Source organism: Nematostella vectensis, chromosome 8 (genome assembly GCF_932526225.1).
Source record: "Nematostella vectensis chromosome 8, jaNemVect1.1, whole genome shotgun sequence".
Classification (NCBI taxonomy): domain Eukaryota; kingdom Metazoa; phylum Cnidaria; class Anthozoa; order Actiniaria; family Edwardsiidae; genus Nematostella; species Nematostella vectensis.
Genome location: NC_064041.1, coordinates 8,960,649 through 8,982,295, shown reverse-complemented (window position 1 = coordinate 8,982,295; position 21,647 = coordinate 8,960,649). Strand labels below are relative to the sequence as shown.

Sequence of the window (21,647 nt, the reverse complement as noted above, 5' to 3'; positions counted from 1 at the left end):
ATATTGCCTTTTAGCCCGTAAGATCATTCTTACTGGCGCCAGTATACATAGTGCGACGATCTTGGCTAGCATGTTATCTGATCGTTCCGTCCACGCTAGCATAGGAGACGTCCAGTTACATCATTAGAAGCCGTCGTGTTTTAATGCTCAATGAAGCATTTCTTTGTTAGTGTTGTTGATGGTCAATCAAGAAAGCACGTTTTTATATCCTTAACGGCTTGCTTCCTACAAATGTCAAAATGGCCACGGCAGCACACGTCGAATGGTCTAATGACCTAGATTATTTATTATGCAGGAACTACAATTTTCCTCACCATGTCTTGGGATTCGATCAGCGTCTGACAGTGTACGGGGAATCGGTCTGAAATACGTCAATAGTTTTGATGTCTTTTAGAACGTAGAATATCTTTGTTGCAAGGTGTTAAAATTGATTTTGAATTCTCTAAAGACACTGATTTGTATTCTATCAGTTCTCTATAGGTATGTTGTACAATCTTTCAAACCTTGTCTTTCACGGCGGTGCAAACAGCATCGATGTAATTCTTATCTAACACACATCAAAAGCTAACTTCAACCTTTGTAAACCGCAGCGAACTTGTGCTGCCTGTTTTCTTGACGTATGGCATACGCCGTTTTTTATGTGCCGTTCTAAATGCAAATACAGCCAATGATCCAACTCAATTCTTCCACCTTTATTTGCATGCATTTGTAACAGAACATAAAAAGAACGGCGTTTAACCGTAAGACCTGACTTTTGTGATATCTGTAATTCTGTATCTGTCCTAGATCTAGTCTCACGCTCACCTTGACATGCTGATGCTGGCCTGGTGTTGAGGATGGTTGCTATAGTGACCAAACACTTCGACCTGTAAGGGCCTGGTGCTGATATAATCGATAAACTCTCGGGAGACCAGAATCCCAACCTTAGAAAAAAAATTTACAAAGTTCATCCTTGCAGAAGTCAATCTAAAACAGAATGATATCCAGACCCACTAGTCCAGTAGAAAAAGCATAGAGAAAGACCGTTTTATTTTCAATCTTCTATTTTCCGTGCGGCCAGAAGATCGAAAATTTCAATATTTCGGTCTTTCTCTGCTGAGACTCCACAGAATCGCTTGCTTCACGAGCTACTTCAATTTCGCCTTGCACTCCCCCTATAGAAATACTCTCGTGGATTTAATGGGTAGATTTTGTGTTTATACCTTTTGAGTAAAGTTGAATTCCAAGACACCCTCTCTTGACGCGCAAACCGGTTCAGTGGAGAAACCAACATCTTCGGAACAGTTCAAAAACCTTGAAAAAGAATATAGACTTATACAACGCACGCTACCGTGGCCACCTTGGCAGCTTTGTGAAGACGACTAAGACGAAAAGATCGTGCTAGTAAGTCCAGGAAAAGTTTATTTTTAATACAACTAGGCATGTTACCCTAAAGCCGCTGAAATATTGAAAAATTGCCACAATTTTTACGTTGCTTGCTTTCAATACTCAAAACATGTTTAATAATTGCCACAAATAAAAACGTTTATGTCATCAAAAGCGCCACATTGACATTAGAGCAATTTGAAATAATTTGTTGCATTACATATCCTCTTTTCGCATTTAAAGTTCCTAACAATCAAACCTTTATAACCTTTCTATATATATTTTTTGCAATATTTTCATAATGGTAACTATAAATATCATAGCACTTAAATGCAGGGAACCACAGGAAGCCCGCAACACCACAGGGAACCCGAAAATATAGCCAGGGACAAGGCTTAGACGTTACCTTATTTGGCAGAAGATATCGGAGAAATCCACAGGGAGCCCAGCTGCTCGTACGACAGTTACGCTGAACACAAAAGGTGAGCCCACGCTCAAGACTCCTTTGGAGTAAGGCACTCCCGAGTCACGTGACTCACCCCAATCTTCATTCCGTGCCTGTGACAAGGGAAACATACAAAGAACCTTTTATCTAGCGGGTACTATTCAAAGTTCTTACATCATTGCCTGCGGCAGGCATTGATGATGCTAATGACGATAGAGATGTGTTGCTGACGCTGATGATCGTGGTGGCAAAATAAACACAGCACTGACAACAATAATATTGATGACCATGATGATGATGACAATAACTTTGATGGTCCTATTTATTTCTTTAATTTTGGGACTTTCTAACAGGTTGTTTTGACTACATGACTGGGTTGTGTGAGCGCTAGTCTAAATTGCGTAACTTTCTAAGGTTGTGTGACTGCATGACTGGAATGTTTGACCACATGACTGGAATGTGTGACTATATGCCAGGAATGTGCGACAACATGACTAGATTGTGTGACTGCATGACAGGGAATGTGTAACCACATGATTGGAATGTGTGAATGCTTATCATCACCTGTTCTTTGTCCTCCTCGTTAAAGTCTAACCACATTACGCATGCGCGTCCGCTGACGTCCTCACTGTCACTTTCAGTATCTAGCGACAAAAAATAATTATCATCAGGTACATACAATTAGTCATAGGGATATTATGCCCCCCCTCCCCCTAGGAAATTGATAATGTTATAAATAAAAAAGAGCATTATCATAAAAATGTGACAGTTGCGGTAGCCTCGCCCAGCGAAAATGAGAGTCTGCCCCGGAAACTATCCTCATTTACTTATGATGGATGTGTACACCTTCCTGTACAAGGCACGGCTGTTTCGCAGTGGACATTAGGTTCTAGTCTCTCGCACGGCCAAAACCGGTTGCTAGGTGAATTTGAGTCTATGGCAACCAAAATGGCGGCGATTTTAAAATCGTAAACATTGAAAAAGATGGCTAGAGGACACCGCCCACAATCAAAATTAACCAAAACAAATATCAGAATGTGTTACTAGCATCCAAATGTTTTCAAAAATGCAAATTCCATTAGTCATAGTCCGAAAAACAGAGAGTGAACGGCATTGAAGTTCAAAAGCCGGCGAAGGAGCATAGTATTTCGTACAGCGAAAACTAGCTCAAAGACCGTGAAAAGTTTCCCACATCGCAACTTATTTTGAATAGAGGTAAGACATTTTTGGTTACTTTATTTATTCCTTGTGTCAGATTCATTAAAATATTTGCTGTACCATTTTTTTTAAATGAGATCCAAGTAATTTCTTTTCGCGGGTTTTCTCGTGTTTTCGCGCGCCTTATGTTGCAATTACTTACGTTGTTGCAGTTAACATGGAGTTCCGATGCGATGCATGCAGCGTTCCTAACCAAAAGCTGCAGGATTTGCGGAAAATACAGTGGAAAAAGTAGTAGCAATCGGTTCTGGAAAACCAACGATGAATTTGTAAAATCAAAAATTTATCAAATCTATGGCATCAACATCGAAAAAGACAACCAACTGATCCATCCTGAACAGGTATGCCATACTTGCTATTCCCACCTTGACAAACGCAATGTTAGAAAGCTTTTTACTTGGGGCCCGCATTCTTTACAATGCAAAATATGCGAAATTTTTGCAGCCAAAAGGCAAGGCGGACGGCCCCCCAAAAAGGGTGTAGGAAGAGGAAGACCAAAGGGTAAATCCCAAAACGAGCAGAGCAACGCAGCCACGACTATTCAGTCAATACCAAAGGAAATGATTCCCGATGTTCTAATTAACGAAATGCCAGAAACTGAACGCTTTGTGAGTCCTCCCGACTTTGTTTTCTGTGCTATATGTAAAGAGGTTCTGACGCAGCCTATAGCAACTCCATGCGACCATTACTTCTGTGTGCTTTGCATCTGCGAATGGCTAGATCAAACATACAACAAATCTGGATGCCCCGTTTGCAAAGCCAGCATTTCCCCCGGCGTGCTGCATAAGATTCCGCGAGTTTTAGGCAACACCCTAGCCTCATGCCAAGTTTTATGTAGATCATGTAAGGAACCACATCGTCTGGATACCCTTGCCGCACACGAGGCAATCTGCACTACGTACATAGCGCAGCCTGCGACAACAACTGTGCGCGAAATCCTCAATGCGGACAAAGACACCCCACTCTCACAGGTCGAGGAGCGGATATGTACTCAGTTAATGAAGAGGAAGTTGAGTGTATCCCAATCTCTGCCAGTTCTCTTGTTTACAGGTGGCACGGTGAGTATATTATTGTGTAGTTCCAGAAATTGTCCATACCCCCTACCCCATGGGAAATCCAGACGTTGGGGGTCAAATGCCAAGGAATTTCTAGAGGGGGGAAGGGGGCTAAACGCTGTTCTTTTCTCATCCAGAGGGGGGGGGGGGGGGGGGGAGGATGCGGGGGTGCGTGGAGGATGTAGTACTCCAAGCCCCTGGTGGTGTGGTGGTGGTGGTGTGTGCCTTGCATTCTGTAGTTTCCATTTTTCAATGCCAATGTCCAAATCAACTTGAATTGGGTGTATAACTAGAATGTAAGAAAGAGTACAAACATGTTATAAATAGCCACCTACTAGTGGAACAATATGCAAGGCAAGTAGACGGATAGTATAGTTTCAATTTATTCCATACATACAATAGCATAGTTTTGAGAAAAAAAACCTTCTATCATCTGTGACACATCAAAGGGCTTATACATTATACTTTAGTATACTCTAGTACTCTAGTACTTTATACTAAAAATTATCAAATATAGGGGGGGCATTCGGCCTACCCAGATTCGACCTGACAGTTTCAGTAAAAAAAATCAGTTTTTACTAAAAAAAAATTCCATTGCCATAATTTTAATGCCTTGAGCAATGGCTACGTTTGACAGGTCTCCTTCTCTTAACCTTTCTTATTAAGCCATTGAAGATTTACCATGTTCCACGACCACGTACCAACAGTGCATCTGCCAGCAGTAAGACAGTGCAGCGTAGAGCTTCTGTAGTTGAAACACTTAGGCAGCAAATCAGTGGTGGTGAACGTGATGACATCTTAAGGCAGAAAAAGGCTAAGATGCAAACGATGGGCAAAGAGGAGCGAGAAACCATAGCACAAGAAGCTGGGCTGAAGATTGAAGTACCTGAAGGGCAAGGGCTGGCCATGAAAGCAGACATAGGGATACCCTGGAACAAATTAAGAGAGTTGAAAAGGTAGAGATTAGGTTTTATCACAAATATTATAGATAGTTCTTAAATATACAGTAACAAAACACTCAGGGCATAAAAAAGAGACTACTTAATAATAGAGGGTGGCTATTAAATGGAGGATATTAAATAAGGTAAAGTGACACTAAATTATTGAAATCTAGCATATTATCACACTGTTTCACAAACACCTTTTTCTTTTTTTAAAGGAAAAAAACGTGACAAAGTTAGCTGAAATACCATCAACCATGGTATCTCACAGTCCCCTTGATAAAGAACTTGAAGATCAGGCAAACACCATTAGCAAACAATTTCAGGAGTTGCTGGGATCATATGGCAGAGTCCATAGACGTATGAATGGCAAGGGGAAACTTAGCAGTGAAGATATAACAGAACTTGGTATGATAGTAACTGTATCCATGATTTACTCATGGGGGGTAAAATGATGTAACACAAAATGTTGGTATAGGTAATCATACAGTTTCAAGTTCAATTTGGGATAAATTTGCTTGTGTTTTTCAAAGTTGCATGAGTGGCACAAGAAAACTGTACGATTATCTTTTAATAATATACATGCACAAATTAGGAAAGTCAATAATTTTTTGTAGAATTACAGTAAAACAGTGCAAGCTCAGTTTAAAACTGGCATGATTCGACAAAACAGTGTGACAACTTTTATATCAAAATCCCAACAAATATTATTTATTTTAACTTTTTCTTTCTAATGTTTAGATTTTTAATCTAAAAAAGTAGAGCATATCTACTGCATAAAATACTAAGAAAATACTTATTTTCATGGAGTTTGATTTTGTATGTTATTGCACTGTGTTACAGATTTTACACTAATTATCTGAACTGCAATGCTCTCATCCAATCAAAATCATTACTTAAAAAAATATGGCTGTTTTTCTCCTTGAGATTATCAGGTTTTGTATCAAAATTTTTAGTTTTCTATAATTGCCAATCACATTGAATTCTTAACTTGCTCTTTAATATATTTTGTTTTTAGACCAAGACATCAAATATTTCATGAGTTTTTATCGCGCCACCTTTCCACAGTCCTCAATCATTCCTAAAATGCACATCCTCGAGGACCATGTTATTACCTGGGTCAAGATGTACAACACAGGATTTGGGTTACTGGGTGAGCAAGGGATTGAGTCTGTGCACCACCAGTTCAACAAGCTGAGTGCTGATTACGCTGGTGTGAGAAATAGGAGCAATCGTGCTAAATGGGTAATGGAGGAGCACCACAGACAATGCCATCCAGATCATATGTCCCAGTCCGAAAACAACGCAAATGCATAGAAGAATAGGGACATGCAACAATGTCACAACTAGAAATCAAGGTTTTCTTAAAACTCTCCAGTACCTTCTTTCCTGACTAAACCATTATATATTTGAATCTAATCGTTTTGAATATTATTGTTTACACAATATGACATAACAATATATTAATACTATTGTACAAATGTAAGTAAAAAACAATATATTAATACTATTGTACAAATGTAAGTAAAACATTGCCAATGTAAATAAGCCTTTTTCTGTAGTCACACAATAATTAACGTAAATAATGTACATATTGTAAAGAATACAAATTGTAAACATTGAAACATAAATTAAAGTGAAAACTTTCTCTTTTTCATCATTTTCCTCTCTTTCTCCCTTTTTAGTCTTTCTTCTAATTCCTGTTTCCTCCTCAGAGCTTTCTCCTTCTCTGCGCTCTCCTCCTCTTCAGTCCTGAAAAAAGGCACATAATCAGAATCAGGCAGTTTAATTAAACTATATTTATTAGGAAATGATATTACAACAGAAAACCAAAAGTTAAATAATAACTTACAAGTAGGTCTTTGGAAAACAGCATACACTGGTTGAGGGGAATTAATACAAAAATGATTTACATGTCAAAATATAATACAGTGAACAACTTTGACAGTTATTGGTAGAATATAAAAATAGAAATTAACAAAATATTATATCTTCCCATGGCAATACTAGCATGCATGCACATACATTTCTCTAGTCAACATATATAGTCAAAATCAATATTAAAAAAAAAAACATAAGCTTAAGCTTAAGTTACTTTGAAAATTTCATCCATAAGAAAGTTTAGTCATAATTCATTTTTATAGGTAAGTTTTTGTTTTCTGTTTCATTTTATTTAGCGCTTTAGAACTTTATAACACATAGTTTTAGCGCTTTGTTTGAATAATATTAAATTATTATTATTATAAGTATAACTTAATTCCAATTTGTATTCATTGTTTCAATAAGCAAAAAAAAATTAAGTAAAAATACTTACAAATCCACATACGAAATTCCATTCTCCATCTTTTTTTTTCTTCTTAAATTCTGCTGTCATCCTTCTCCTAAAATATACAAAAACAAAACAAGGTTGAGTTCAGGTGCAAAAATAAACAATGAATGCAAACAAAATCAAACTTACTTTCTTTCTGCCTCTGCCCGCCAAATATGTGTGTTTAGCCTTAGCGTCTTCTCCCTCCTCTCCCTCAACTTCCTCTCCTCCTCCTCTTCATCAACCCACTCATATAATTGGGTTTCGTCCTCCATTTTCCTTTAGTATCACGACGAAATAAAAATTGCCGGGTGTACCACGCGCGTGTCGTAAAAAGGCGGGAAAATAGATAACCAAAAAAATATTGACCAAAAAATGGAAAATAACTTACACTGATATTTCACGCTTGTCAAAAGTAAGTAAATAATTCCAGGTGATGATACTGTGGAAACAGTTGTTAGAGTTTCATAAAAAAAGCATACCAAAATTTATCCGCTTGAAAAGAAACCCTTGAAACAATAAAACAAATGCTGTGGAATGTCGAAGCGGAGTTCGCTTCCTTCGATTCTCAATTAGGCTAAATGTCGGGATTCCTAGGTAAGACAAATTTACTTTAAAAAAAAATGGTACACCTGTAGAAACATCATATTGGTAAGCTAAATAGTCAAATACAACAAACTTGACTTACCGAATTGAAGGAATAAGTGTGAGTCCCTGTCATATCCCGCCGTGAAGTTCACGAAAAATCCAACTTCTGCTGATGCCATCTTCGAAATGTAAAATTTGCCGAGCGGTTTTACCCATATTTCTTCTCGAATCTCACCAAACAGTGCAAATACAGTTCATACATGTTGCCTTGTGAATGTGCTTCACACATTGTTCGATGTAGTTTTAGAAATGAAGGAGGAAATTCAGCTGAGAATTCAGCTGTTTACAAGAGCTTTTTTTCTCTGGTTGACCTGGTGTCTTCAAAACAAGCGCCTCGCTTTCATGCTAGCATACCGCGTATGTGAGCGCGCGGAGGGACTTAGAACCTAATGTCCACCAAACGCGCATATGAAACAGCCGTGAAGGCCGAGTACGAATGAGAATGTGACCCTGTACCCGTCCTGAGTCACTAATAATGGGTGTGGTCGAACCACTTACCTGTACAAGGCCGAGTGAGGATGAGAATGTGACCCTGTACCCGTCCTGATTCACTAATAATGGGTGTGGTCGAACCACTTACCTGTACAAGGCCGAGTGAGGATGAGAATGTGACCCTGTACCCGTCCTGATTCACTAATAATGGGTGTGGTCGAACCACTTACCTGTACAAGGCCGAGTGAGGATAAGAATGTGACCCTGTACCCGTCCTGATTCACTAATAATGGGTGTGGTCGAACCACTCACCTGTACAAGGCCGAGTGAGGATGAGAATGTGACCCTGTACCCGTCCTGATTCACTAATAATGGGTGTGGTCGAACCACTTACCTGTACAAGGCCGAGTGAGGATGAGAATGTGACCCTGTACCCGTCCTGATTCACTAATAATGGGTGTGGTCGAACCACTTACCTGTACAAGGCCGAGTGAGGATGAGAATGTGACCCTGTAACCGTCCTGATTCACTAATAATGGGTGTGGTCGAACCACTTACCTGTAAAAGGCCGAGTGAGGATGAGAATGTGACCCTGTACCCGTCCTGATTCACTAATAATGGTTGTGGTCGAAACACTTACCTGTACAAGGCCGAGTGAGGATGAGAATGTGACCCTGTACCCGTCCTGAGTCACTGATGATGGGCGTGGTCTGTTCTAGGTGCGCACCATAGACAAGATTACTCAGATACACCAGAGACCTATAAACACATAAAGGCAACAATAACACAATAATACAAAATGCAACAGTATGTCAGACAAGAAGTCTGTAATGTTTTACTTAACAACCTTGAAACAAAGCATACAACATAGTGATACCTCGTGAATTTTACAAATTTAACAAAAAAAAACTTTTGCAACATTCAGCTCTCCTTTTTTCTAAATTATATTCTTAACGAAAGGTGTTGTGTTCTTTTGATTATTATGATTGCGTTATCGGAAGCGTTTTCAGGGCAGACAGATAAAATACATTACTCTGATGGCCATGTTTTAAGACAACAAAAAGCCAAATTTTTTTCAATTTATTTCACAGTCGGCTTTATGTCTATTATGTTACGTTTACAGCGTAATAGTACTGTAGATCAGTCTAAAAAATGTTACTTTGTCACACTTTATTGGTTTGAGATAGAGGGTACTTGAATAAGAGAAATGTTGCGTACCTGCCTACCAGCTTAAACCATGGGAAGTCGTCATAAAAGGGATCTCCCGACTCGAATGTGACGTTGATTGACGTGTCCGCCTCAGTCTCATACATGTACCGCATGTCAGCTAAGCGCTCCCTGCAAAAGAACATAAATGCTTTACAAACTACTACAGAAATGTAAGCCGTAATGTCGGGCTAAGCTCTCCCTGCAAGAGAACCAATATATTACGAACTATGTTAAGCGTTTTACATGTCAGTAAGGCACTCCCTGTGAGAGTACCTGGATATCACGAACTATGTTAAACATGTACCTTGTATCACCTGAAACAATAGATGCACCAATAAAAAGAAGCCTTAAGTAAAAACATTCTTTACGTGATCTCCCTGTGGTTACCTGAGCTTCTTTAGTGTCCAATGATGCGTTGCACCATTCTTCTCGTCCCGGACCTCCACGGCCACCGCTGTAGAGCGGTCGCCTAGCTCAGGCTTGAAGCTATCTGGCATTGGCGTGAACAGCGTGTCCGATAATAGCATAAACTGGAACTCCACCTGGGGATCATGACGTCATTAACAAACCCTTGAATGTGCTATTCCAGAAAATGTCAATACATAACCCCATGGTGCGAATTGGGAATTCAATGGGACGGGGGGAGGTCTTTGGATTCTCATTTTCAGGGGAGCAAATCCCTATTTCTATAAAAATACTGTTGCTATACTGCAAATACTATTTCAAGGGTGGTACTTTATGCCTTTTTCCTCAACATAACATAACACCAGAACTTCATACCTTTTTCTAACACAAAATATCACCATACCAACCACCACCAGTACTTTATACCTGTGTCTAAAACATAACATACCGCTAGTACTTCATACCTTTGTCTAATGCATAACATACCACCAGTACTTCATACCTTTGTCTAACACATAACATACCACCAGTACTTTATACCTTTGTCTAACACATAACATACCACTAGTACTTCATACCTTTGTCTAATACATAACATACCACTAGTACTTTATACCTTTGTCTAACACATAACATACCACTAGTACTTAATACCTTTGTCTAACACATAACATACCACCAGTACTTCATAACTTTGTCTAATACATAATTATACCTTTGTCTAACACATAAAATACCACCAGTACTTCATACCTTTGTCTTATACATAACATACCACTAGTACTTTATACCTTTGTCTATCACATAACATACCACCATTACTTCATACCTTTGTCTAATACATAACATACCACTAGCACTTCATACCTTTGTCTATTACATAACATACCACCAGTACTTCATACCTTTGTCTAATACATAACATACCACTAGTACTTCATACCTTTGTCTATCACATAACATACCACCAGTACTTCATAACTTTGTCTAACACATAACATACCACCAGTACTTCATAACTTTGTCTAACGCATAACATACCACCAGTGCTTTATACCTTTGTCTAACACATAACATACCACCAGTACTTCATAACTTTGTCTAACACATAACATACCACCAGTACTTCATAACTTTGTCTAACACATAACATACCACCAGTACTTTATACCTTTGTCTAACACATAACATACCACCAGTACTTTATACCTTTGTCTAACACATAACATACCACTAGTACTTCATACCTTTGTCTAATACATAACATACCACTAGTACTTTATACCTTTGTCTAACACATAACATACCACTAGTACTTAATACCTTTGTCTAACACATAACATACCACCAGTACTTCATAACTTTGTCTAATACATAATTATACCTTTGTCTAACACATAAAATACCACCAGTACTTCATACCTTTGTCTTATACATAACATACCACTAGTACTTTATACCTTTGTCTATCACATAACATACCACCATTACTTCATACCTTTGTCTAATACATAACATACCACTAGCACTTCATACCTTTGTCTATTACATAACATACCACCAGTACTTCATACCTTTGTCTAATACATAACATACCACTAGTACTTCATACCTTTGTCTATCACATAACATACCACCAGTACTTCATAACTTTGTCTAACACATAACATACCACCAGTACTTCATAACTTTGTCTAACACATAACATACCACCAGTGCTTTATACCTTTGTCTAACACATAACATACCACCAGTACTTCATAACTTTGTCTAACACATAACATACCACCAGTACTTCATAACTTTGTCTAACACATAACATACCACCAGTACTTTATACCTTTGTCTAACACATAACATACCACCAGTACTTTATACCTTTGTCTAACACATAACATACCACTAGTACTTTATACCTTTTTCTTTAACTCTACACTGATGGCGTTAGCTTCTTTCAAGAGCACCCCGTGGCTAAGAATGTCATCCTTTACAAACAAGAAAAACAGGTAAAAACAGGACAAGCTGGTAAAACAATGACAGAACTAAGAAATGTTTCTCTACCCTTTTTGCGTTTTCTTTGCTCTGTCTCACTGTAAACCCTAAAAAAAAGCCTGCTTTGTATGCTAGCCTTGACCCAGTATTACATAGCTCAGACCAAAGTTGAAAACAGCAGAGCAACAAATCGTGCTTAAAGTCTCGGTAACCGCTAAAGATGAATTGATATCATTGCTAAATTACCCTCAGAGAAGTATATACGAAAGATCGCCACTTTTCTATCACTGACGCCGCCAGATTCATCTCGCGCTCGGTCAGCGGACTCTCGCCTGAAATAAGCAACGTAATCAAAATTGAATCATTTAGAAACAACTAGTTTATTTACTTATGCCAGGTTCAAGTCTGATAAACTTGACAATAAACTGACAAAAAATCTAATTACGAATTACAACTTAGGCAAAACACAAGTCCAGTTATCAGCTTTTTTTGTCAGAGCATGAAGAACAAACAACTCTATTCCCAGTAACGGAATCCGAAGGCCAGCAGGTAAAGGTAGGAATCGCGCTTAAAACGACGCTTACTTTCATAACTCGCGTTCTCGAGATCGCTGTCGAAATCGCTGGATGGAAACGAGGACAAATCCACCTGTAAAAGCAAATTCCATCATTAACAACATTGATTTTGTCCGAAATGATCTTCTAAGAGATACATCTTACTTTGTATTGGTTAGTTGGCATACAAAATAGTTTGTAAAACTTATCCACCTGTCTTTGAAGTTCTTGAAGTTTGCTCTCATAAGTCTGAGGAAAAAAGATTAATACTAATTGAAAAGCTCTGTCAACAGGATCACTTAGTTTGCAATTGATATACAGTGCAATGTCGATGTACCAAAAGTTATATCGTTATATAGAAACTCTCGATATTTTAAAAACATTTCAAGTTCGTCAGCAATAAAACGATTGCATTAAATTCTTATAAAACTTCAGTTTGAATCACCCAAGAATTCAAATAAAGAATTAAGAAGTTTTCAAATACAAGGTACCACCTTCCATAAGCTACCTGTCTGCTGCTATAGTAGCACCATCGCCTCATCCTACCCCCTCCTTCCCCTTCCCCCCACCATACAACCTCCTTCTTCCAACCCCCCCGTACCGCCTTCCATGGGGTACCTGTCTTTGCTGCTCTAGTAGCACCGTCGCCTTATCCTTCCCCCTCCCCCCACCATACAACCTCCTTCTTCCGTACCCCCGTACCGCCTTCCATGGGGTACCTGTCTCTGCTGCTCAAGTAGCACCGTCGCCTTATCCTTCCCCCTCCCCCCCACCATACAACCTTCTTCTTCCGTACCCCCGTACCGCCTTCCATGGGGTACCTGTCTCTGCTGCTCTAGTAGCACCGTCGCCTTATCCTTCCCCCTCACCCCCCCCCCCCCACCATACAACCTCCTTCTTCCGTCCCCCCAGACAGCCTTCCATAAGGTACCTGTCTCTGCTGCTCTAGTAGCACCGTCGCCTTATCCTTCCCCCTCCCCCCACCATACAACCTCCTTCTTCCGTACCCCCGTACCGCCTTTCATGGGGTACCTGTCTTTGCTGCTCAAGTAGCACCGTCGCCTTATCCTTCCCCCTCCCCCCCACCATACAACCTCCTTCTTCCGTACCCCCGTACCGCCTTCCATGGGGTACCTGTCTCTGCTGCTCTAGTAGCACCGTCGCCTTATCCTTCCCCCTCACCCCCCCCCCCCACCATACAACCTCCTTCTTCCGTCCCCCCAGACCGCCTTCCATGAGGTACCTGTCTTTGCTGCTCAAGTAGCACCGTCGCCTTATCCTTCCCCCTCCCCCCCACCATACAACCTCCTTCTTCCGTCCCCCCAGACCGCCTTCCATGGGGTACCTGTCTCTGCTGCTCTAGTAGCACCGTCGCCTTATCCTTCCCCCTCACCCCCCCCCCCCACCATACAACCTCCTTCTTCCGTCCCCCCAGACCGTCTTCCATGAGGTACCTGTCTTTGCTGCTCAAGTAGCACCATCGCCTTATCCTTCCCCCTCCCCCCCCCACCATACAACCTCCTTCTTCTGTCCCCCCAGACCGCCTTCCATAAGGTACCTGTCTCTGCTGCTCTAGTAGCACCGTCGCCTGATCCTTCTCCTGACGAATCCTCTCCTCAAGCTCAAGTACTCTAGAAAAAAAAAGCGCACATCAGCTGTTCCTACACAACAAGTGAACTTTTACAGATACTAGCTATACACACATCGGCACCAGTTGGGCCAAGATAGTGCGCTAAGAACAAGCAGAAGTTTGGTAATTTTGGACAGCTGTTTCGTCCTTGTTAGAAGTCCATAACATGGCAAAACCACTATTGCCTCAGGTTAAATTCATCTGCAAAGAACTGCATTGTAACTTTTTGACGAACACGAAGTGGTTGAAACCAGTTTAGATGCATAGGGACCTAAAGCTGTGACCGATGTGCTACTAGTGTGATGTCAATGTGCCAGTGTTCCATCTTGTCCGACTTGTAAAAACATTTTTTTGGGGCTGCATACTCCTAGCATTAAAAAGAGAAGAGAAAACTGCGATATAGTATAAATGATCATCTCAATAAAATAAAAAAAATATCAAGATAACCCTGCTCACAGGCAGTATATTTTTTGCGAAAAACACAATTCTTCTTAGCCGCAAAAATTCAATATGACGCCCGATTAATCGATGAATCAATCAAGTTTTCCACCCCTTTCCAACAAGCAATAAAAATTATATAAAGTGCTTTTGCAAAGAAGCCCCGCTCACCTGTCATTCATCTCCTTCATGTAGCCCTGCTCTCTCAGCAGCTCAAGCACGGCGAAGGACCAGTCCACCGGCTGATCGCACTCACTGCACTCGCCGCGAGGGACTGAGACAGAAGGTTGGTGGTGGTATTGTAAATAAGGTTATAATGATAATAATGATGATGAAGGTAGAAGTCTTAAGGTCAAGATGCCGGAAGTTTTAGCTTCGAAGTGGAAGTCTTTGCTTTGAGGTTGGTAGTGTATGGTTATATGATGATGGTGATGACGATGATGATGATAACTATAGTGTTCATATGATCATGATGACACAGGACACTTTACTCTCATTGATCTCACCTGCTGTCGACTCTGCATTGACGTTGTCACGTGACTTTCTTATTCGCTCGGTTAAGACTGCAAACAAACCCCATGATACGATTCAGCTTGGTAACAACCAGTTTCAACAGTGGAAAATGATGGTAATGGAAAGATCTACCAATCCAATCACATACCTTGGTGTGGATAGTTGAATCGGAACACGTGGTTGTTACCAAGGATGATCCGATCGCCTTACGAAAAACAAAAACAAAACAGCTTTACAATATGTGGCAACATTTTGATGTAGTATGGATCGGCAAAGTTTCTATCTTTATAAGCGAGCGCACGCGCGGAGTTCGATGAAGTTCGCGCATACAATGCCAATTTCAACCTGTATAATTTCACAAACATTGGAAAAAAAATTTTCACGACGGCGCAAACAGTATCGACTTAATTTAAACATATATTAAAAGCTATACCCTAAAGCTATGTAAACAATAAAAAGTATTTTGATGCAGGATTTTTTGGCGGTGGACTGCTCAAAATTCTAAGAATTCTCTCTTAATTAATACAGTGTTCAACAGTATGGAAAGGTTTTTGGATATTTTTGGAGGACGCACTCCCCTTTCCAGTTCTTTTTGTACAAGAAATTTTTTTATAAGAACAGTCGGAGATTTTACCAAATTTTAAGAACATGCCGAGGCTCAGATAGCAGCAAAATATTGCTTTTTTAGTCTACTTATGTGTTCCAAAATCGGTGTTAAATTTTGTTAATTAATAACAACCTTTTATAAATTATATTGCTTTTGATCTTTTGTGTAATTCTCCTCCTAATAATCTCCTCCTATAATCTTATAAACACTAAAATATAAGAACATCGTTAAAAACATATTCAGCATCAAAATGCTCCAGAAATAAAAACGGCCCAGCCTCAACTGAAAATTATACGTTCTTATAAAATCAAAGGCTCTCTGAGCCAACTCGTGAATCTATCCTCTTCACGAGTTGGCTCAGAGATCTATCCTCTTCTATTTTGTCATTCGAACAGAGGCTTTTTTCTTATTACCCTGCGACCAGAGACCCAGCTAACAGGTCCTTTACCTTATGTTGCAGTTTTGGCTAGTCTCTCTCCCAGCACAAATTCAAACAAACAACGCGAAACCCCAGAGACGCGAATCGGCAAGTTCTAAAAGAAGGGGAATTAAAAGCTTTGCTAGCATTTTACTTGTTTTGTTTGCAAACTAAACAGCTTGAATTGGGCTGAACCGTAGAAGATCGAATGACGTCGGTGACGAAGGCGCGTGTGCAAGCTCAACCCACATGGCAGACTTTTCTGAAGAAACTAGCTCTCTTGTCATAGCAAGGTATGACCGTAGTTGTCACAGGTCGACGACTCAGCCCTTTAATAGCACTAGGCTTTAACCGGAAGTTGAACACCGGAAGTATACATATGATCTAAGGATGACTGTGTTGCTGAAGCAGAGTAAGACCACAAAAAGCTTACGGAAGTTTACGTAAATGCTTTGCAAGCATTCACAAGTTAAAAAGGGGACTTGCGCTAAGAGATCACGTGACTTTTTTGGTGGTAGACTCGCGCACGCTCAGGATTTTTATAGCAAAATAAGAACAACAAAAAGCAAATTTCTTAGCGCTTACCAATCTGCCAGAAAATTTTTTTGCCAGAAATGGCTTATTTCCATTAAAAGGTTTTATATTTTCGTCCTTGTCTGGTGTAAAAGCCGCAGGCATTTCTGGGGTTTATTTTGGCTTGAATTTGCAATGCAAAAAGTCACGTGACTTCTTAGCGCATGTCCCCTAATGGGCGAAAATCATCAGGGTCTGTTCCATTTCCACTTTGGAAGGCAGGGTGTAATTTTCGTGGGTTTCAATTTAGAAGGAAACCATCCCTTGTGCCACAGAGATGGTAAATTAGGTCGCTAAAGGATTAATGGTTATATGGCGAACACAATAAAATAAGCGTGCTGGGCAAAAGTAAAACCAACAGATTAATTTAATGGCAATCAATTAATTTAACTCAATCTTAGAGTGGTCACGGGTAAGGTACAAAAATGTTACATAAATTGGTTTAAGGTAAATAATGAGAAAACGCTGCAGGAATTTTAGATGCGAGCTTAGGTCCACCGGAGGCGAAATTATTATTAATTAAATTACCTCATTCGCAGGGATCATGAGAAGGCGTATATTAGAGGGCTCGATCAACGAATGCTAATATTTGCACTAAATGACAAGAGTTTAGGACGCATGGCAACGTATTCGCCTACACAAATGTAGCAATGATTTGGTGTCCAATCAAGGTAAAAAGACGCCTGACTGAATACGAGAACAGTAAAAGAAGACATTGGGTAAAAAAAGCTTCTTCTAGTAAAAAAATAAAACAACTAAGCAATTACAGTTCACGGTCAACACGGCAAAAAATCGACAGACGGCTACCAGCATGGCGGCAAGATTCGAGTAAAACTCATTAAAAACTAAATGCAAAGTTAACACATTTATGTGAAACACTCTAGAACTTTTACCTCAAACAAAAGAGATTGACAGTGTTGCCTCAGCTTCATTTGGCTTTAGTTCTTCATCTTTGAACCATCAAAAATAACCACAGCAAAAACAACCCGAACATGAACAGTTCGAGCTGCCGAAACTACCAAGAAAATCTGGAATCGTTCATTCTACTTTCAGTCCTAAGCACACTGTCTGGTATTGTCTCCGTGGCTGGAAACTTTTTGGTTCTCTGGACAATCTTCCACACTAAGTCCCTTCATGTTGTCTCTAACTGGTTTATCGCATCCTTGGCGGCCGCAGACCTTCTTGTGGGACTCTTGCTTAACCCTTTCCTCAGTGTCATAGGATTTTACAGATACAAGCAGCAAACGCTGCCAAGTGCGTTTGACACAATCCAAGGCGCTATTTGGGTACAATCAATACTTATAACTACTTATTCATTCGCTAGTGTTAGCTACGATCGATTTTACGCCATTACGAAGCCTTTACATTATAAGGAGGAGATCACATCGAAAAAATGCGCGATAGCAATTGCAAGTATCTGGATTTTATCGAGTTTGTTTTCTCTACAGAGAGTCTTCGTCCCGAAAGACTACTTGTCAATACTGTGGCTGACTACAGTTGCATTAGCTTTTATTCCTCCACTGACAATGACTTTGTTCTGCTATTACTTTATTTTTAAATCTGCAAAGTACCAGAGACAGAGGATAGCCAGCGAAAGCGTGACTGAGAGGAAGAAACGAAATGAAATTCTGAAAAATAGGAAGACAGCTTTCACAGTGGCAATAATTATTGTGGTATTCTCAGTGTTGTTTGTGCCAAGCCAAGTTGTATCTATACTTGATATTACCCTTGCTTACAATGCTTGTCTGTTAGATGAAATAAGGGTTTTTGTTTGGCCATGGGTTAGCTTTGTTGCTCTTGTGAGTTCCGCCGTCAACCCTTGGATTCTATCCTTAAGGAGTAGGCACTTTAGACAGGCCATAAAGTATTCTGTATTTAACACTAATATGGAGCCTTCTACGGGTAGCGTACAAACATGAACTAAGAGAAAATCTAAAACCAATATATCTCAACTAATTGATTAGCATGTAAAACTAAAGTGTAAAATATAATTGATATTTATAAACAAAAGAGAAAATTTTTGATAATCAAATGAGGAAGAAGCTCTTCGTATCTATGCTTCTATAAATTTATCAAAATCGCTTTATTGATATCTCAATAATGTTGCTAGCTTTCACAGACACCGAATACAGCTCTTACTTGGAAGTTCCGAATAAATTTCTTTCTTTAAATATTGCGGGCAAACACGAATGACAAGAGAGACAGTTTCCTTATGAAACGACAAACACCAACGTACGGATATGTTGAGAGCGGAACAATTGTGCTGCCATATTTAAACATGATTTTTTTTCTATTTTAATACTAAAACAATATTTTGGTTTAGAACGCTAATTTCAGATATGATACTAATAAAATATAGAAGAAGTTGAACAAGCAATTGTATCTTATTTGACCATACACTCTTTTTTAATAAAAATACAAAAACCATTTTTTCAATGACGTCCAGACTGACCAACTTCTAAGAACATGCTAAGAACATACCCAGGCTCAGATAGCAGCAAAATACCAACCTTAGATATTACTGTCATTAATAATTTGTGTGATTTTTTTCCAATACTTCATTGGCCATTAAATTCTATATAGTTCTTTAGTTTTATATACAGTAGCTCTCCAAAATTGTTCTTTAAATGTTTTTTTTTTTATAAAAAATACTGAGTGCAGTGCCTCTTAGTACGTTTATCAATAACATCTTTTCCATTAAAAATGTTTTATTAACAACTGTCGTAAAGGCGATCTAGGATAACAGTTTTCTAAGAAATTAAGGTAATAAAATACTTTTGTCACATATATCAGGTTCGATCAAATGATCGTCATGATGGTTTTACCGCTTCCTGGTTGAAAAAAAAAATTTCTTTGTTAAACAATCAAACCGATAAAAATAAAGTAAAAGATAAAAAATAGGCCCCTAAAACATACATGTAGCTACTGCAGCAAGCACAACTACAACTGTAATGTTAGCATTCATTTCTAGGTTTTTATTTCTTAGTATAATCATACTATAAAAAGTATTGAACTGTAAGAAAAGACACGTCGAGCATGTCGAGTTTACTTTTCTCTTTCAGAAAGATAAAATACCTGCTACGATTAATCACATTATTGTTCTACAATACGCAATTTGCATAATAATCTAAAAAAAGTGCCAAATCATCATTCGATAATTAAATTTGCGGGGGCATGTTTTTGTGTTTGAACCCACAGAGAACCTCAATAAAGCCTTGCAACTTGATTTAATGTCGAAAGGAATCGTATACGGGCGAAAAAACTTGAGCTTAAATACTCAAGATGACCGAACGAGAGCGTGTTTAATCTGTATAAATCAATAACTTGACGAAAAGTTTGAACGATCGTAACTCGGAATGTGAATGGAATACAGCCGCATTCGAGTTTATTAAACCAAGCTGCCATAGAAGCGAATATGTAAGAATTGTTTAACAAACCCCAAAATCTTTTGATTATTTAGATATTTTCTTCTTTATAATTGTGATTCTAGGCTGGCTCTTCGTAGCAATCATATCCCGAAGTGTATCCGAGGTCAAATTTTCCCAGCAAACCCCGCGGCCAATCTTACTTTTTTCTTTTTTTTTATTTCTACAAAAAATAATATATTAAGTTCGCTCTATCTTTCCGTTATCGATTATCAAAGTTTTAGATTTGATTCAGAGACAAGACAAATTTAACAAAATATTTTTCCGAGAACAGCTTTATTTATGAACGTTGATTTGAAAAAAATTACTTGTATTTTCTTTCTTCTGATCTGCGACCATGACAGAAAATTCCTTTTAGCCTAATCATGACAGACGTAAATAATTCTAATCGAAATTAGGAATGAACTCGGGCGACCAGCAATTATAGCTGCCGTGAGAACCATAAACCACCTATAAAAAACAGTTAGGTAAGATCCCCTAAAGCATCAAATCTAAAAAAGAACTATTAAATAAAAAAAAACATAATCAACAAAATAGCATGGAAGTAATTACACTGAAACCAAATATGCGCACTAAATTCATTAACTTTCATGTAATGGCCGCTTCTTTTTTGTAGAGCCTGTCTAGGCTAGCTTGATATAAATTATACGTTTTTAGAAAAAAGATACAAACCGAGAAAACATTTCACCCAATCCAGTAGCGTTTTTTATAATAACAACATTGAATTTTTTTGACACAGAACGGATATTACAAAAGAGACATTTCTAATGATTACAATGTTCAAACAAGGGCGTGTCATGCATTAAACTCTAACCACATGTAGTCACAGTATTAAAAAAAATACCACTTCTTGTCTTTGTGTTGGATGACTATATAATTTCCTGTCGCGGGCAAAATGTTTTGATTACCGACATCTCAACTGTATATGCGCATTTGCTTTTGCAAAAGGAAATAACAAAAACGGGTGCGCATTGGTCGAAAATTATCTTAGAACCTTTACGTATTTACCCTGGGTACCAGAGCCTCCACGCTTCTCTCGTCCAGTGACGCTCAACCAAAATGCCGCGACGAGCGAAGCGAGGAGGCACTGGGCGGGCGAGTAGCTTTTTTCAGTTCCAGTATCGAATTACATGCCTAAACCGGTTAGGCGGCAATTTGGCTGAGCGTCACTGGACAAGAGAATTCTGGAAGCTCTGGTGCCCAGGATATCACGTATTTAATTGTTTATCAAACATGGCACAAGCACATGTTCGAAAATCGGACCCAAGGCACACATTCAAAACACATGCAAAGGTACGAGATAGATCCCTTGTTCATACCAAGTATAAACATTCCAGTTCATACATAATCCAAGCACTTGCTTAAAAACATAAAATTCACAAACGTACATGTATAACCATTGCTCAAACATGACCAAAGCACTTGCTAGAAAATCGGACGGAATGTTCCCATGGAAACACATCCCTGTTCA

General features: G+C 39.0%; 2 protein-coding genes and 1 long non-coding RNA gene across 7 annotated transcripts in view; 1 reads left to right on the top strand and 2 right to left on the bottom strand.

Moving 5' to 3' along the window:
* The window catches only part of LOC5519337 (kinesin-like protein unc-104), a 50,514-nt gene that overhangs the window by 14,787 nt on the left and 14,080 nt on the right, over nt 1-21,647 (bottom strand). For all 4 annotated transcript variants that reach the window (XR_007312451.1, XR_007312452.1, XM_048731029.1 and 1 more), the window contains exons 22-37: nt 15,302-15,358; nt 15,147-15,203; nt 14,812-14,914; nt 14,131-14,203; nt 12,786-12,821; nt 12,603-12,666; nt 12,265-12,350; nt 11,943-12,011; nt 10,009-10,163; nt 9,631-9,750; nt 9,053-9,171; nt 2,375-2,454; nt 1,772-1,923; nt 1,203-1,293; nt 805-923; nt 315-361 (exon numbers count right to left, since the gene is read on the bottom strand). Coding sequence is in view for 2 of the 4 variants with exons in the window: in XM_048731029.1 (XP_048586986.1) it covers nt 315-361; nt 805-923; nt 1,203-1,293; nt 1,772-1,923; nt 2,375-2,454; nt 9,053-9,171; nt 9,631-9,750; nt 10,009-10,163; nt 11,943-12,011; nt 12,265-12,350; nt 12,603-12,666; nt 12,786-12,821; nt 14,131-14,203; nt 14,812-14,914; nt 15,147-15,203; nt 15,302-15,358 (1,428 nt within the window). In the remaining 2 variants the exon portion in view is untranslated. The remainder of the gene's footprint in view (nt 1-314; nt 362-804; nt 924-1,202; nt 1,294-1,771; nt 1,924-2,374; nt 2,455-9,052; nt 9,172-9,630; nt 9,751-10,008; nt 10,164-11,942; nt 12,012-12,264; nt 12,351-12,602; nt 12,667-12,785; nt 12,822-14,130; nt 14,204-14,811; nt 14,915-15,146; nt 15,204-15,301; nt 15,359-21,647) is intronic.
* On the bottom strand, nt 6,703-8,472 carry LOC125570097. 2 transcript variants are annotated; one of them, XR_007312454.1, is made up of 3 exons: nt 8,021-8,455; nt 7,339-7,774; nt 6,703-6,776 (listed from the first exon to the last, which is right to left on the bottom strand). It is a non-coding gene; the product is annotated as an uncharacterized LOC125570097 (long non-coding RNA). The 2 variants fall into 2 exon arrangements; XR_007312453.1 differs by having other exon boundaries at nt 7,339-8,472.
* Nucleotides 17,614-19,621, top strand: LOC125570096 (trace amine-associated receptor 6-like). The gene has a single exon (XM_048731031.1). It carries the CDS (start codon nt 17,744-17,746, stop codon nt 18,668-18,670), a length of 927 nt encoding a protein of 308 aa, XP_048586988.1. The 5' UTR covers nt 17,614-17,743; the 3' UTR covers nt 18,671-19,621.

Coding starts and splice junctions, on each gene's coding strand:
- LOC125570096 (XM_048731031.1), top strand. CDS start 17,744: ATGAACAGTTCGAGCTGCCGAAACTACCAAGAAAATCTGGAATCGTTC.